Raw genomic sequence first — 14104 nt, forward strand, 5'->3', positions numbered from 1 at the left:
TTTTTGCTGAATTTGTAAGATAATGATGTAATGGTGATGATTATACGTAAACTTAAAATTAAAGCTATGAGGACTCCTAACTTACCCAGATCTGAGACCAACCCAATCAGTCGGATATTCTTTTTATCATCACCACTTGACAGTCACTTAAACTTATTAGAACTATCAAAGATGTTGTTAATCAACTCATTCCCGAGCTTTCTTATCGTTTTTAGGGTTCTGTACCTCAAAAGGAAAAACGCAACCCTTATAGGATCACTTTGTTGACTGTCTGTCTGTCTGTCTGTCCGTCTGTCCATCTCTCAAGAAACCTACAAGGTACTTCACGTTGACCTTGAATCATTAAATATGGCAGGTAGAAAGGTCTTATAGCAAACATTAGGGGAAAAATCTGAAAACCGTGAACTTGTGGTTACATTACACAAAAAAAATTAAATTGTAGTCATGAACTATTAATTAGTATTTTTAATTATCAAAGTAAGATAAAGTAAGATCAAGTGGGATATCATATGTATAGGTATTCACTTGTACATTTTAAAACAGTTTTTGATTTATCGTGCAAAATGTCGAATAATGCGACTGTACTAAGGAACCCTCGTTGCGCGAGCCTGACTCGCACTTGGCCGGTTTTCGTTTATCAAGTAAGTTCTCAATATTTCCCACCAGCTTCCAGCTATCACGTCTGATTGGTTCGGAGTACCGAGCCAGATGATTGGTCCACATTGGGGAATGTTCATACTTCATTTGCGTCCGTAACAAAAGATAGCGTGGTGCTGCCAAATTGGGCTGCGGAAGGAAATTTATCGTTCCATCCCGACAATGGCGTGGCAAGCCTGAGCGTAATGTATGTTATCATATTCCGGGAGTTATCTCCACTGGAATCGGCAGCTCATCACACAGCTATTGATGCATGAATATAACACAAAAATACTTTGCAAAATTTACTGCTGACTTCATAATATAAAGGTTCAACACACACATAAGCGCGACGGCAGCGACGCACGACGAACATTGCACGACAAGTCGCGTGCGACGCGTTTGTACAATTATTTATACAAGAACAACTGTATGAAAGTGAGATAAAGTCGAGGATGGGATAAAGTAAAACGACCGGGCTGTGCAAACACCTGTTTATTACTGAATTATTGCAGTTGCACTCGCGCGCCAGCGGCGGTGCGTCTTCAGTGTCGTAGTAGGTACATAGACAGTTGTGCATATACATCAGAAAGTACATCACACTAAAACAATACGACCACATCAGTAGGCTCTGTATAAAACTTTTTATCTCGCCATTGTTGGTAGAATAAGAAAAGAGACTTTAATGACCTTGTTCTAAAGCTTAAGTTTGTTCATACAGAGCTACAAGCGGAAACTTTGCGAAATTAAAATCAGTGGTACTGGTTTTTTTTAATTTTAGGTTCATTTTAAACTGACGTTATTGTGTTTCGACTCTCGTATTCTACGTAAAATCTCATAAAAAGCACACTGTATGAAAGTACTAAGTAGAGGCGTCACACTATCCAAAGCTCCCACGTTTGCTCAACCTTGTAAACGTTTTCAAACATTGTATTTGTATTGCAAGACGCAATAGCTACCTCCGCACAGTGGTGTGGTACGGGACAGTCGGGCCTGGCAGCAATTACCTTTAGGATGCCGTTGTTGCTGGTACGTAAGCGCTGCAGGAGAGATGCCGCTTTTTTACGCATTAGGTATGGCAAAAAAGTCGTTTGTATGAGTCGTTTGTTTGTTTTTATTCATCATAGGCAAACGCTTGATCACAATCACACCTAGTGGAAAGTGATGATGTGGTCTAAGATGTGACGTTTACCTAGAAGATGCCTATTCACTATTGTTTTAAATATACCCGGGTTGTAATTATTAGGACACGACGGACAGCATTCATCAATTTTGTAGTCGATTTGCAGTACAGTCCATCTGTTTATACGCTTAACCTATAGACCTGTCAACTCACTAACATAGATCTCGACTTCCACAGCGCAGCAGCGAGGCAGAACTAAAAGAGAGACCCAGCACGGCGCCACCAAAAAAGCGGGTGCAGATACAAGAGATCTCAGTGTAGACGACTTCTGAACTCTTCCCGCTACATCTGCGAACTAGTGAGTTTGTGAAATGAACTACATTTATGTGAACTAGTGAGTTTGTGAAGTGAACTACATTTAAGTGAACTAATGACGGTATTTTCCGTTTTCCGTGTTCGTTTCAGTGACTTCACCACTAGCATGGTGACTGAGATATAAAGAGTATTATTATGACTGTCTCTTTCAGGGTGGTTACTGTAAGAAAATGTTTCAATTTCAAATGTATTGGAAAAGTTGTCTGCGATTTCTGACATTTTTAAGTACTGTAAACTCCGTTAGTCGCAAATGATAAGTAATTGATCCTTTTATTAAACTAACTAAACTGGCAGTATACTGATTTGATAAAAAGTATTTTTTGAATACTCAATAGCATCATATTACCGCTCAATAGGTACAAATCCGTAGCTGACTACAAACAGCAGCAGGCAAGGTGTCAACGCGACACTACAGCAGCTCGATTACGGTAGAATGACAGCTACAATGTCACGATCGCAATCACCTCAGATTGGTTGACGCTCGCTCACTATTGGCTGCAATGCATTGTTGCAACAAGAATCGCCCAAATTCAGCCAATCACAACAGTGAGATTGTAATAATGATTGGTGGAGGTTTTACGAAATCGACCTACTGGTTTCTGTGTATTTCTATATTGCTATATGTCGCAAGCCACGGAAGGTATTTCATAGAATCAGTAGTATTGAGGCGACACGTTGCCTGCCTGCATTTGTACCATTAGACTTCTCTATTCGTCTGAATTATGACAATGTGAACTAGTGAGCTAATGAAGTGAACTACTCGTACATTCATGTGAACTATTGAGTTATTTGCTGACAGAGAACGGTTCACTCCAGTGACTATTCTTGCATCATTAGGTTCAAACGTGGTCCTTGCTTTGACTATAGCATCATAATTACAACTGTTCTTCTGAGTGATAACATGATATCAATTATTTCCACAAATTTTAATTATTTTGAATGTTTCGGTATTTCCGTTATTTCAGACATTTTTAATATTACATTATTAACAATTCAATCTAGCACTAAAAAGTGCGAAAAAAAAATTTCTACGACGATATTGTTAAGTATTCGATTTTCAATTTTTTCATATCATCATTTGGATTCACACAATCAATCTAAATTTATAAAAGCAAAAGTGACTGACGGACTCTGACTGACTGACTGATCTATCAAAAACTAACGGATCGGGCCGAACTTTGGCTTGCAGATAGCTATTATGCCGTAAGCATCGCTAAGAAAGGATTTTTGAAAATTCAACCCCTAAGGGGGTGAAATAGGCGTTTGAAATTTGTGTAGTCCACGCGGACGAAGTCACGAGCATAAACTAGTCACCTACAAGTTCTTTTAAGAAACAGATTTTTAAATTGTTTTAGTTGGTTCTGGACTGTAAAAAAATGAGAATTGATCTTATCTAGAGATCTCAGAGTGTAGCCTGTAGGTAACCATTTCTAAACTACATCCTCGTATACTGTTGGAACTAGTGAAGTGAAATGTGCATGTCAGGGAACGTATCCATCGATAATTCGCGGGTGGACGAGCATGGGAGCCGCGCGCTCCAGTGGGTCCTCGTGCATCACTGGCCTGCTGCATGCATGACGCATATCTTGACTCTAATAGGACCTCCACAGACTATTATACACATAGTTGATTGAACGATTGAAAAAAAGAAAAAGGTGACTGACTGAATGACTGATCTATCAAATCAACCGTGAATTTAAGGTTACATCACACAAAAAAATGTGGCCATGAACTAATAATTAGTATTTTAAATTTTTGAAGTAAGATAACTATATCAAGTGGGGTATCATATGAAAGGGCTTCTTCGCCTGTGCATTCTAAAGTAGGTTTTTATTTATTTTTATGCATCATAGTTTTTGAATTATATTTTTTTTTATAGAGCAAACGAGCAGGCGGGTCACCTGATGTTAAGTGATTAACGCCGCCCATGAACATTTGCAGCACCAGAGGAACTGCCGATGCGTTGCCGGCTTTTTAGGAATTTGTCGGTCCGCCCCTTGAATAACCCCATGTTGCTTGTAATCTAGTGGGAACACCGCCGATGGGAGTTGGTTCCACAGTTTGCATGTGCGTGGAAATAAGGATCTGACACAGCGGACGGTCGAAGTGCACCAGACACCCAGGTGGTGAGGGTGAAATTCCTTACGGTGGCGCGCGGTGCGGTTGTAGAAAAATGAGGTCAAAGGTTATATAGTGCAAAATGTCGAAAAAATACGACTATAATACGGAGCCTGACTCGCACTTGGTCGATTTTTCAGTCGTCATAATGCAAGTTTTCATCCGATTACCTCCAGGCTCCAGTCGGTGTCACGTGTCACGTATGTAAATGAATGAATGTAGTTGGAACGCTTCCATCTTTCGCTGCGGCTTCTGGAACATTTATGATTATTGTGTGAGCTGTATGAACATTGTTGCTATGATAAATTACTGTACGGTTCCGTTTTCACGACCGTTAACTTTTCTTTTGTCCCGTGAATTTCAATCGGAAGTCAACTTTTTTACCTTTTTTAAGAAACTTTCAGTGAACTGTATTACTGTTCTTTTCTTCTGGCATTTGAATCTGAATACCTAAATAATCTGATCTTAGAAAGATAAAGCCTTTAAATACAAAATAAAATACTTTTTTTTACATAAAGCTACGGCCACACCTGCATGCCGCCGCGTGGCAGACGCTCCTGCTTCGTACTCGCTTTGACATGCAGGAAGAATTATCAGTCCCATCAAATGTATATACAAAAAACAGGTTTTTATTGGTGCCCTTACATTATAGTTACATTTAATAATAATTATATAATTAATTTTAGTTAATAAAAAATGAAACGTAAATGTAAAATAATTATTACCTACCTATGTTATTAAAAATTAGTTAAATTCTACACTGTTGCAAACTTCCTTGGATTTTATGTATCTCTGTTAATGTAATCTCAATTCTATTAATAGTTATGTATAATCCTTGTTTCAATACTTGTATTATAATAATTATATCGGTAGTTAATGTAATGGTAAAATATTTATAAAGTGCATTTTACATTTACCTCATACCTACTTAAGAAGTGTTAGAAATCTTTTGTATAAAGTGAACTGTTACGATTAGTTCTTATAAACTGTATAGATCTGTCAAAATATATACAAACGATATAATATATATTATATAAGATTTAAAACGATAAAATTGTCTAATTTAATAGCTTAGAATTACGTGGTCTATGTATTACCTATGTGTACCTGGAATTATTGTAATGACTGATTTTAATTCATATACAGGGTGTATCCGAAACGCTGGCAAAAACTAAGATAGTACCTACAGATGATAACTAAAATCGTACTTTTGACATGAAATTTGAGACAAAAAGTTATAAAATGGCGCGTGAGGAGTTAAATTTTACGCGTTATAAAACATAATAGTAGAACATTAAACAGGCTTTTCGTACACTTCAAATGAATATGAAAATAATTTATTGCGTACAACACAATAATAACGGATCGGACCCAGTACATTTGAACTTTGAATTTGAAATGATTTAAACCTTTCGAGAGCAATACGCATAATTTGGAAATATTATCGATTCACAACAACTCTATTGGATTATTTCAATTCAAACAAAACAGTGTATACAGTTTGGTTTTGTATTTCCCATCATAGGCTCGAGGTACATTACGGCAGAGGTGAAAAACGCGACGCGACGCGTCTTTTCTAATATTTGCAAATAAATTTAACTTTATCTTTATTTCACCTTTTAACGTGCGCATTAAAGTGTCTTTTCCAAGATGGTGAAGTTATAATTAAGTTCATTGTTACACTTTTTGATATCAATAACTAGATAACGAGCAAGCAAGTCATTTGATGTTAAGTATTACCGCTACCTACTAACATCTGCAAAACTGAAGGAATTTTGTGCGTATTACCTGTTATCTATAAGTCCTGTCACCTATAAGTGAAAATATTGTTTAATTTACATTGTAAAGTTTTTTTAAACATTCATTATAGGCAAAAAGGTTTCTACCTTCCGCTTTAGTTTCGCTCCACCACAATACACCATCATGTAAGTTGTGCTACGTAAGTTTAAGCTATTCCCTGATTCTCTATAACATTCTACCCGAGACATAGAATTTGACACGAAAAAATTCAAGTGATATGAGTTTCACGATTTGTATGTTATAGTGAATAAGGCCTGCGTATAATTATGGTCACCGTCTCTGTAAATACAAGATGTTAGTATTACGAACTGTAAATATTAGTTCTCGTCGTGAATATCTGTGACTGTAAAGATTTTCTCATGGACGAAAAGAAAGGTTTTAATAAAAGCCATTTTCCTGTAACATTTTGTTTTATTTTAATATACCTATCTGTGTATTTTTAATGCTAGTTTGTCAAGCAACACTTTTGCACCTGACATTTTGCTGGACGCCGCACTAGCTCAATCAGGGAATAGATGCTAAATACTTTGACTAACCATGTGAGTACAACCGGGATCATCTATATTTATAAGGAAATCACTCACGATAGTTTAAACGCTAAAATAGCCAACCGTTTCGATTGACCTATTTATAGCAATATTTTAGAAAAGACACGTCGACTACGCCTCCCCGCAATGTTCTTTTAGCCTTATAAAAGAAAATTAATAACAAAGGAATTCTGTTCCATTAATTGATGTCGGAAGTCGGAACCACCTCTTTGACATCAAATTCAAAAAATAAACGAATCACTATTTTTCTTTGTAATATTTTGTAAAGTTTAAGTTATTTTCGTTTCTCATCATCTGCTATCGGACTAAAAGTTGGAGCGAGAGAAACTTTTAATTTAATGCCTCCCTGACACCCGGCAACGGAATTAACTATTCAGCCGAGGTCGCTTCACCAACAAAATTATACTGATCTTTATTGTTCCATATTTTTGAAGAAGATCTTTTGAGCCGCGCCCGGGGAGCGCTTTGTTATCGCGAATTCTTTTTGGACTGTGCACTTTGAGTTTAGCGATAAAACATCCTTTGAGACTTTGATAAATTGTTTCCGAGACTTTGCGCTATTTAAGTCAATCTATAGACTGATGGCCGCTGTATTCCAGTAGCTGGAGTTCATTTAATTAAGCGCTGAACTGAGATCGATTTCGTCAAACTCAAACTAAAATGATTTATACAGAATAGTAAAATTTTACGCTTACTGATGGTCAAAATTTTAATTTGTAAGATGATATATAGTGGTGATAATTAATACGTACTTAAAACTAAAGCTACGAGGGTTCCAAACGCGCCCAGGTCTGAGAAGAGCCCACAACAAACTTCAATCGATCACTTAAATTTATTAGAATTACTATCACACCCTCTACATTATTGCAATCAGTTATGGGTCAACTTTGAAATGGAATGTGCAAAGTTGTCCCGAGGTGCTGAAATGGTGATGTCACACCGGAAAGCGCAGTGTTAAAAGACCTCACACTAGGTAGACAGACGACATCAAACGAGTCACAGGGAGCCGCTGGATTTAAGCGGCGCAAGACACAGTGGCGTGTTACCTACACGCAGCAATGTACGACGATGATGACCAAATTTTCTCTGAAATTGGACATTCTATAGATAGGGGATGTCTAACTTTTCGAAGTTATGTGCGTTTTAAGTAATTAAATATCACTTGCTTTAATGACGAAGTAAACATCGTGTGAAGTCTACCAATCCGAACATAACCAGCGTGGTAGACTATGGCCAAAACCCTTCTTACTCTGAGAGGAAACCCGTGCTCTGTAGTGAGAGGGGTTGATCATGATGATGATGAAATGTCACTTATTTAGCTATGAAGGAAAACTACGTGAGGAAACATGCATGCCTGAGAATTCTCCATAATATTCTCAAATGTGTGTGAATGCCAATCCGCACTTGGCCAGCGTGGCGGACCATAGCTAAACCCTTCTGATTCTGAGAGGAGACCCGTGCTCAGTATTTGTGAGCTGGCGACTGGTTGGTGATGATGATGATGATAGGTAGGTACTAATTTAGTTCAATGTATTTAAGCTTGTCAACGACGGTACAGTCAGCAGTAAAGCTAGGCTTGCACCGCCCGCGCCCGCGCCCGCGCCCGCGCCCGCGCCCGCGCCCGCGCCCGTGCCCGCGCCCGCGCTAGTACAAGCGACTGTGGAGTATGGACGGGTGCAAACCTAGCTTTGTTGCTGACCCTACATTATTGATTTCCCAGTAGAGATGATAAGATGGGACATGTTATGATGTTGCCCTCGTGGGAGGGAGTGGGAGGGAGTGGGAGGGAGTGGGAGGGAGTGGGCCGTGAGCTCGTTAACAGAAAGGGTGTAAAAACTTAATAGCTTCCTGCGCTGCCGCAGCGGAGATAATGGAACTGATATCTAATTATTTTGCTGAACATATTTTACGAGCGATGATGGCCTAGTGATTAAAACGTCTGCCTGGGGGGTCAGGGGTTCGACTCCGGGCGTGCATCTCCAACTTTTCGATGTTATAATTAGTAAGTATGCATGTTGATCATTATTATTATTATTATTATTTATTTATTATTTAATTAGAGCGGCCATAAAGCCAATTACACTAATTAAACTACGAGTACAAACTAACATAAACATACTTACAAAAATTGTTAAAATTATTAATGATGAAGCTCATGATCATGATGATGATAGATAAGTACCTTCGTTCAATGTTACAAGTTTGCTTGCTGAGATATTGGGGCCGATTCTCTTGTACACAATCTCTAAACTAAACTAAATTAACAGGTCTAAATCTAGTGCTGTCCTTATTCGCAAGCAATATTATGAAAGGAATAGCAATAGATTTAGACGTGCCATTTTAGTTTAGTTTAGAGATTGTGTCCAGCCACAATGGAACTTTTGGCTAATTATTTCACTGAACATATTTTATGTAACACTAGCTGACTTGCCCGGCGTCGCTCGAGTCGAATGTCTCAAAAATGATAATAATACTTTCTTAGCGAATAGGAAGGAAATCTACGTTATAAAGAAATCCAATGAGAGTTTAGTTGCACATTAATATGTCAGTTAGTCAGTTTATTTAATGTTATTATCAAACTCAAACTCAAATTATTTATTCAGAATTGGTAAAATTGTACGCTTCCTGATTGTCATAAATTTTTATTTGTAAGATGATATGATGATGATGATGATGATATATGATCACCTATACTACTATAGTAGTGATACTTAATACGTAGGTACTTCATCAAACTATCGTCGGCTCATTACTGAACACGGATCCTCTCAACATGAGAAGAGTTGGGCCACAGTCTACCACGCTGTCAAGGGTAAATTGGCAGACTTCTCACACCTTTGTTCTCAAAGGTGAAAAATCTGAAAGGTGGTAAATCTTCTGATTATGGAGAGCTTCATGCAAGTTTCTTCACGACATGATTATGATCCATAAAATTAGAAGGGCGTGCCCGGGATCGAATCCAGGACCTCACGAATTGAAGGCTTACGTCTTCACCGCTAGGCTATAACACCTTTAAAGTACATACATTAAGCGGTAAAGTATCTATACAGATTGGCTCAGCTCGCGAGCTCAACGACTCAATATTAGATAGTAGAACATCGCACCAGCGTCTCCGAGAGAGAGCACCTGATTGATGATCGCCCGCGTCTCCTCCCCGCGCGGGGGTGTCCGCTCACTGTTCATATCCGATCATAGGGTTGCCAGATCGCCAAACCTCATTTAGAGCCTCAATAGCTCAACTGGTATAGGAGTGGACTGAAAACCGAAAGGTCGACGGTTCAAACCCCGCCCGTTGCACTATTGTCGTACCTACTCCTAGCACAAGCTTGACGCTTAGTTGGAGAGGAAAGGGGAATATTAGTCATTTAAAATGGCTAATATTCTTTTTAAAAAAAAAACCTAATAGCCGGACAGACCAGCCAGTTTGGCCAGACATTTGGGTAGAAAGGCCGGACACGCTACATTATTGAGGATTTTGTGTCTCAGTATTAATAGGTACGACAAAATTTTTGTATGTAAAATCAAGCTTTTTTTATTATTGTCATAAATCTTGTTTTCAGGTGGCACTGCCGCCTGCGGGAGCGACCGACAGTCGATTTTCCTGCGCTCGGCCACGCTCGTTTGCGAAATGTAAAAAGCCTAACAAAAGCCGGACAAGCCGGACACCGTTTAATTTGGCCGGACACGCAATCAAAAAGCCTTCCTATGTCCGGCTTTATCCGGACGCCTGGCAACCCTACCCGATCATAAATTAGCTGCACTCTCATTTGAAGCCAACACAATGGCACTCTATGAAAAGACCTCTATGAAACTGTCATTCTTCATACAATAAATATTTCATTCTATAATAATCTTTATTTATTTAAGAATCCCGTGGAAACTCATTGATTTCCCGGGATAAAAAGTAGCCTATCTCACTCTCCAGGTCTTTAACTATACCCATGCAAAAAAATCACGTCGCAACGTGATTGAAGGACGAACCAACAAACCAATAAACGAACACACTTTCGCATTTATAATATGGGTTGTGATTTAATCATTACTAATCATAATGAGGCTGCGATAGCTTAGTGGTTAATACGTCCGCCTCCTTTAACCCAGGGTTCTATTTCGAACCTCTATTCGGAGCTAAGCTAGCCGATACCCGCGACTTCATTTGCGTGGATTTAGGATTTTAAAAATCCCGTGGGAATTCTCTGATTTTCCGGGATAAAAAGTAGCATAAATGTCACTCTCTATGTCTTCACGTCGATCCGTTGCTCCGTTGCGACGTGATCGAAGGACAAACAAACAAACACACTTTTGTATTTACAATATGGGTAGTGATTATCTATTAATCACCCAAGGCCATACAGTTAATAGTTCAATGGTTCCGACGAGGGTCGCTCCCCAATACCCAATAATGTTTTACATGACAAGCTGACAGACAGACAACATTGCAATACGAGAGATTATCTTGTGCTTAACTTAATAGGTGACTAGCTGACACCCCCGACCTCGTTCTATATGGATTTAGATTTAGGTCCCGGGTTCGATTCCTGGTAGAGATTTGGAATTTTATAATTTTTGAATTTCTGATAAAAAATATATTTTTTTCCTGGATTTTTAAAGGCCTAAATCCACGCGAACGAAGTCTCGGGCACCAGCCAGTATAGGTATGAATATTTTCGGAAATAATTTATTGCCAGATCAATATTATGTTACGTATCGCAAATCGAAGACCCATAGATAATGTACCTACCCATTTGTCTTCAGAAGTTCCTTACCTTCCTATTTCCCATTACTTTCCCGTTCACATACTATATCTGTATCTGGCAGACGTCCTATCTTGTTGTCTCTCCAACGTTCAATTTAGCTCTCTCGCTGACCCGATATAATGTAGAGCCGTACGATATAGAGAGAGAACCAGCGCTTGCCAGACCTTCGTTATTTTATAAAAGCTAAAAGTTTATCTGCGTATTGTCCCCAACACAGAAAGGAAGAATCAGCGACTATGAAGTTTGGATCATAGTGGCTTTGGGGGATAACAGGTAATAAATAAATGTGTAAAATATCTCATGTCAAAGTATAAAGTCAATTTTCTTCGGAATACTATTATGTATAAGAAATCATGTCATGCCGCATGCGTTCTAGACACTTAGTATCGTGCCAACGCTCTGCCAGACGCCCTTAAACTTTAAAGGTATCTGGCAGAGGGTTGGCATGATACTGAGTATCTGGCAATGCATGACGTGATTTCTAATACTATTCCGCAGAAAATACAAAAAATAATTGACTTTATACTTTGACGTAAGAATTTTTACACCTTTATTACCTGTTATCCCCCAAAGCCACCATGATCCAAACTTCATAGTCGCTGATCGTTCCTTCCTATGTTAAGAACAAAACGCAGAGAAACTTTCAGCTTTTATAAAATAACGAAGCTCTGGCACGCGCTGGCTCTTAGTCCATACGATATCTTACTCCGATATCTGCTGCTAGTAAAATATGTTTATTTGTATCGCTGTCTTTATTGCCTGTACGAGAATTTCTCTATTGGATCGTTCTCTAAGAAAGAGCATTGTGACGTCATCATTTGTACATGACGTGTTTAGTTCTATATGACGTATTGTAATAACAATAATTATTCATACTGATAATATAAATGGAAAGTGTGCCGTCTGGCTGAATGTCTGTCTGTACCTAACCTTTTCACAGCCGTTAAAATGATTTTGACAAAAGTTACAAATATAGCTTGCAATCCGGAGACGGTCATATTATGCTGCTTACTATCCCTAAAAATCAAAGGATTTTCATAGGATTTTTAAAAACATAAATCCACGCGAAGTTGCGGCGTTCGTTTAGTATAACTAAGGATAAACTGAGTGTCATAAGCTTATATCGCTGGATCTAGGAGCTTGAGATTTGGGGTGCCAGCCAGGTGACCTCTCAGTGTGCCTGGGTGCTGCTGGTCCCTTTTGGATGGCTCGGGCATCCGAGGGAAGAGCAGTATTCGGGTCGGTGCACCCCGGTAACATGGCTAATAATCTCTCTTCGGGGATATATTGTTAGCCATGGCTACTGACCTGGCAGAGGGAGGTTTCTCCGCGTGTGGCACAGTGGACGAGGCAGAGGATGAGACGCGGGCGTGCGCGGGATCGCGTTGTCGCCCGCTGGGTCTCCGGGGGAGGTGAGGTGCACCTCGGACGTGCGACGGGGGACCTCGTGAGTGGGGTCCCCGGCGGATGTCGCTGACTGGGTCGCGGTGGTTATGCTCCAGCGTTCCCGTGACCCAGTCGCCAGGCGACGCGCAGAAGCACCGCTGGATTTTAGTCCGGTCGCCTCTCGGCCGGCGAGTCGGAGGGGGGGGGGAGGAGCTCGAGACTTCGCATGTAATTTTTGAATATCCTATGTACAATAAGTACATAGTACTCTGTGGTGAATATTATTGTGAATTATTAATATTCACCACACAGTACTATGTACATACGATATTCACAGAGTACAGTGTTGCTAACTTCAGAATTCCATTTCATGAGATTCCGGTCTACCTATACTAGCGTCCTATATAGTGAGGATCCATGCAATTGTCCACTAAGCTTTTTAAAGTTGAATTATGTCTATTCAGTAGGTATCGCATTTTCAATGGGTAACAGAATATCGCAGCCCGCTAAGGCAGTCTCATTGAAGGCGGCAGATTGATGATCATTCCCCGAGCAGCATCTCTGCGAGCCCCCCCTTCCCCCCACTATTCATACCCGATCATAAATTAGCTCTCTCTGCTATGTCGGTTACAATAAAATGCTCTAAGAACTCGTGGTACTTTTGGGTGAGGTAACTGAAATTAATTTTAAAATTGATTATTTATTGAAAAAGCTGTGATAAGCTGGTTAAGAGTTTAAGACGTCGGCCTCCTCTTCTCTCGATCAGAGACTCGGTCCCGGACACACACCTCTAACTTTTCGTAGTTATGTACGTTTTAAGCAATTAAATATGACTGGCTTTAATCTCCCGGCTATATACGGCCAAAAACGCGTTGATCCTCGGCATTTCCCGTTAAACGTAGATGTAGCCACGATCATCGCGATAATTGTAACAACGGCATTCACAACGTCGTTCGGTGTTAGTGGCCCATTGCCACTACCCGTTGCAACTCACTCCACAAGCAATTTTAGACTTGCCTTTACACAAGTTTAAAAAATGTGTTAAAAGTATGCTCCTAAAAAAAGCATATTATACAGTCGCAGACTATGTAAACGATAAAAAAGCTTGGATTTGACTCGCTCCAGCAATGCACGGGGCTGCAATGGCTTGTATAGTACGGTATAATAACATTGTAAATTGAAAAATTAAAAAGAGCAACCGCCGAGTTTCTTGCTGGTTCTTCTCGGTAGGAACGGCATTCCGAACCAGTGGTAAATTAAAACTACCTGACTATTCATAAGCACTTTTAAAAAGTTTACATGAATAAAAAAACATTCTATTCTATTCTATTCTACTCGTTGAGCTATGTCGGTTATCCAGT

The 14104-nt window shown here is 39.4% G+C and overlaps 1 protein-coding gene across 2 annotated transcripts in view; it reads left to right on the top strand.

Moving 5' to 3' along the window:
• The window catches only part of LOC117982342 (neuroligin-1-like), a 178330-nt gene extending 171894 nt beyond the window's left edge, over positions 1–6436 (top strand). The window contains exon 15 of one of the 2 annotated variants that reach the window (XM_034968700.2): positions 1997–6436. In XM_034968700.2, the coding sequence (XP_034824591.1) occupies positions 1997–2080 (84 nt within the window). In that variant the 3' untranslated portion in view covers positions 2081–6436. The remainder of the gene's footprint in view (positions 1–1996) is intronic. The other variant, XM_069500593.1, reaches the window with a different exon arrangement.
• Positions 6437–14104: the final 7668 nt, after the last annotated feature.

This window comes from Maniola hyperantus, chromosome 1, assembly GCF_902806685.2.
Source record: "Maniola hyperantus chromosome 1, iAphHyp1.2, whole genome shotgun sequence".
Classification (NCBI taxonomy): Eukaryota; Metazoa; Arthropoda; class Insecta; order Lepidoptera; family Nymphalidae; genus Maniola; species Maniola hyperantus.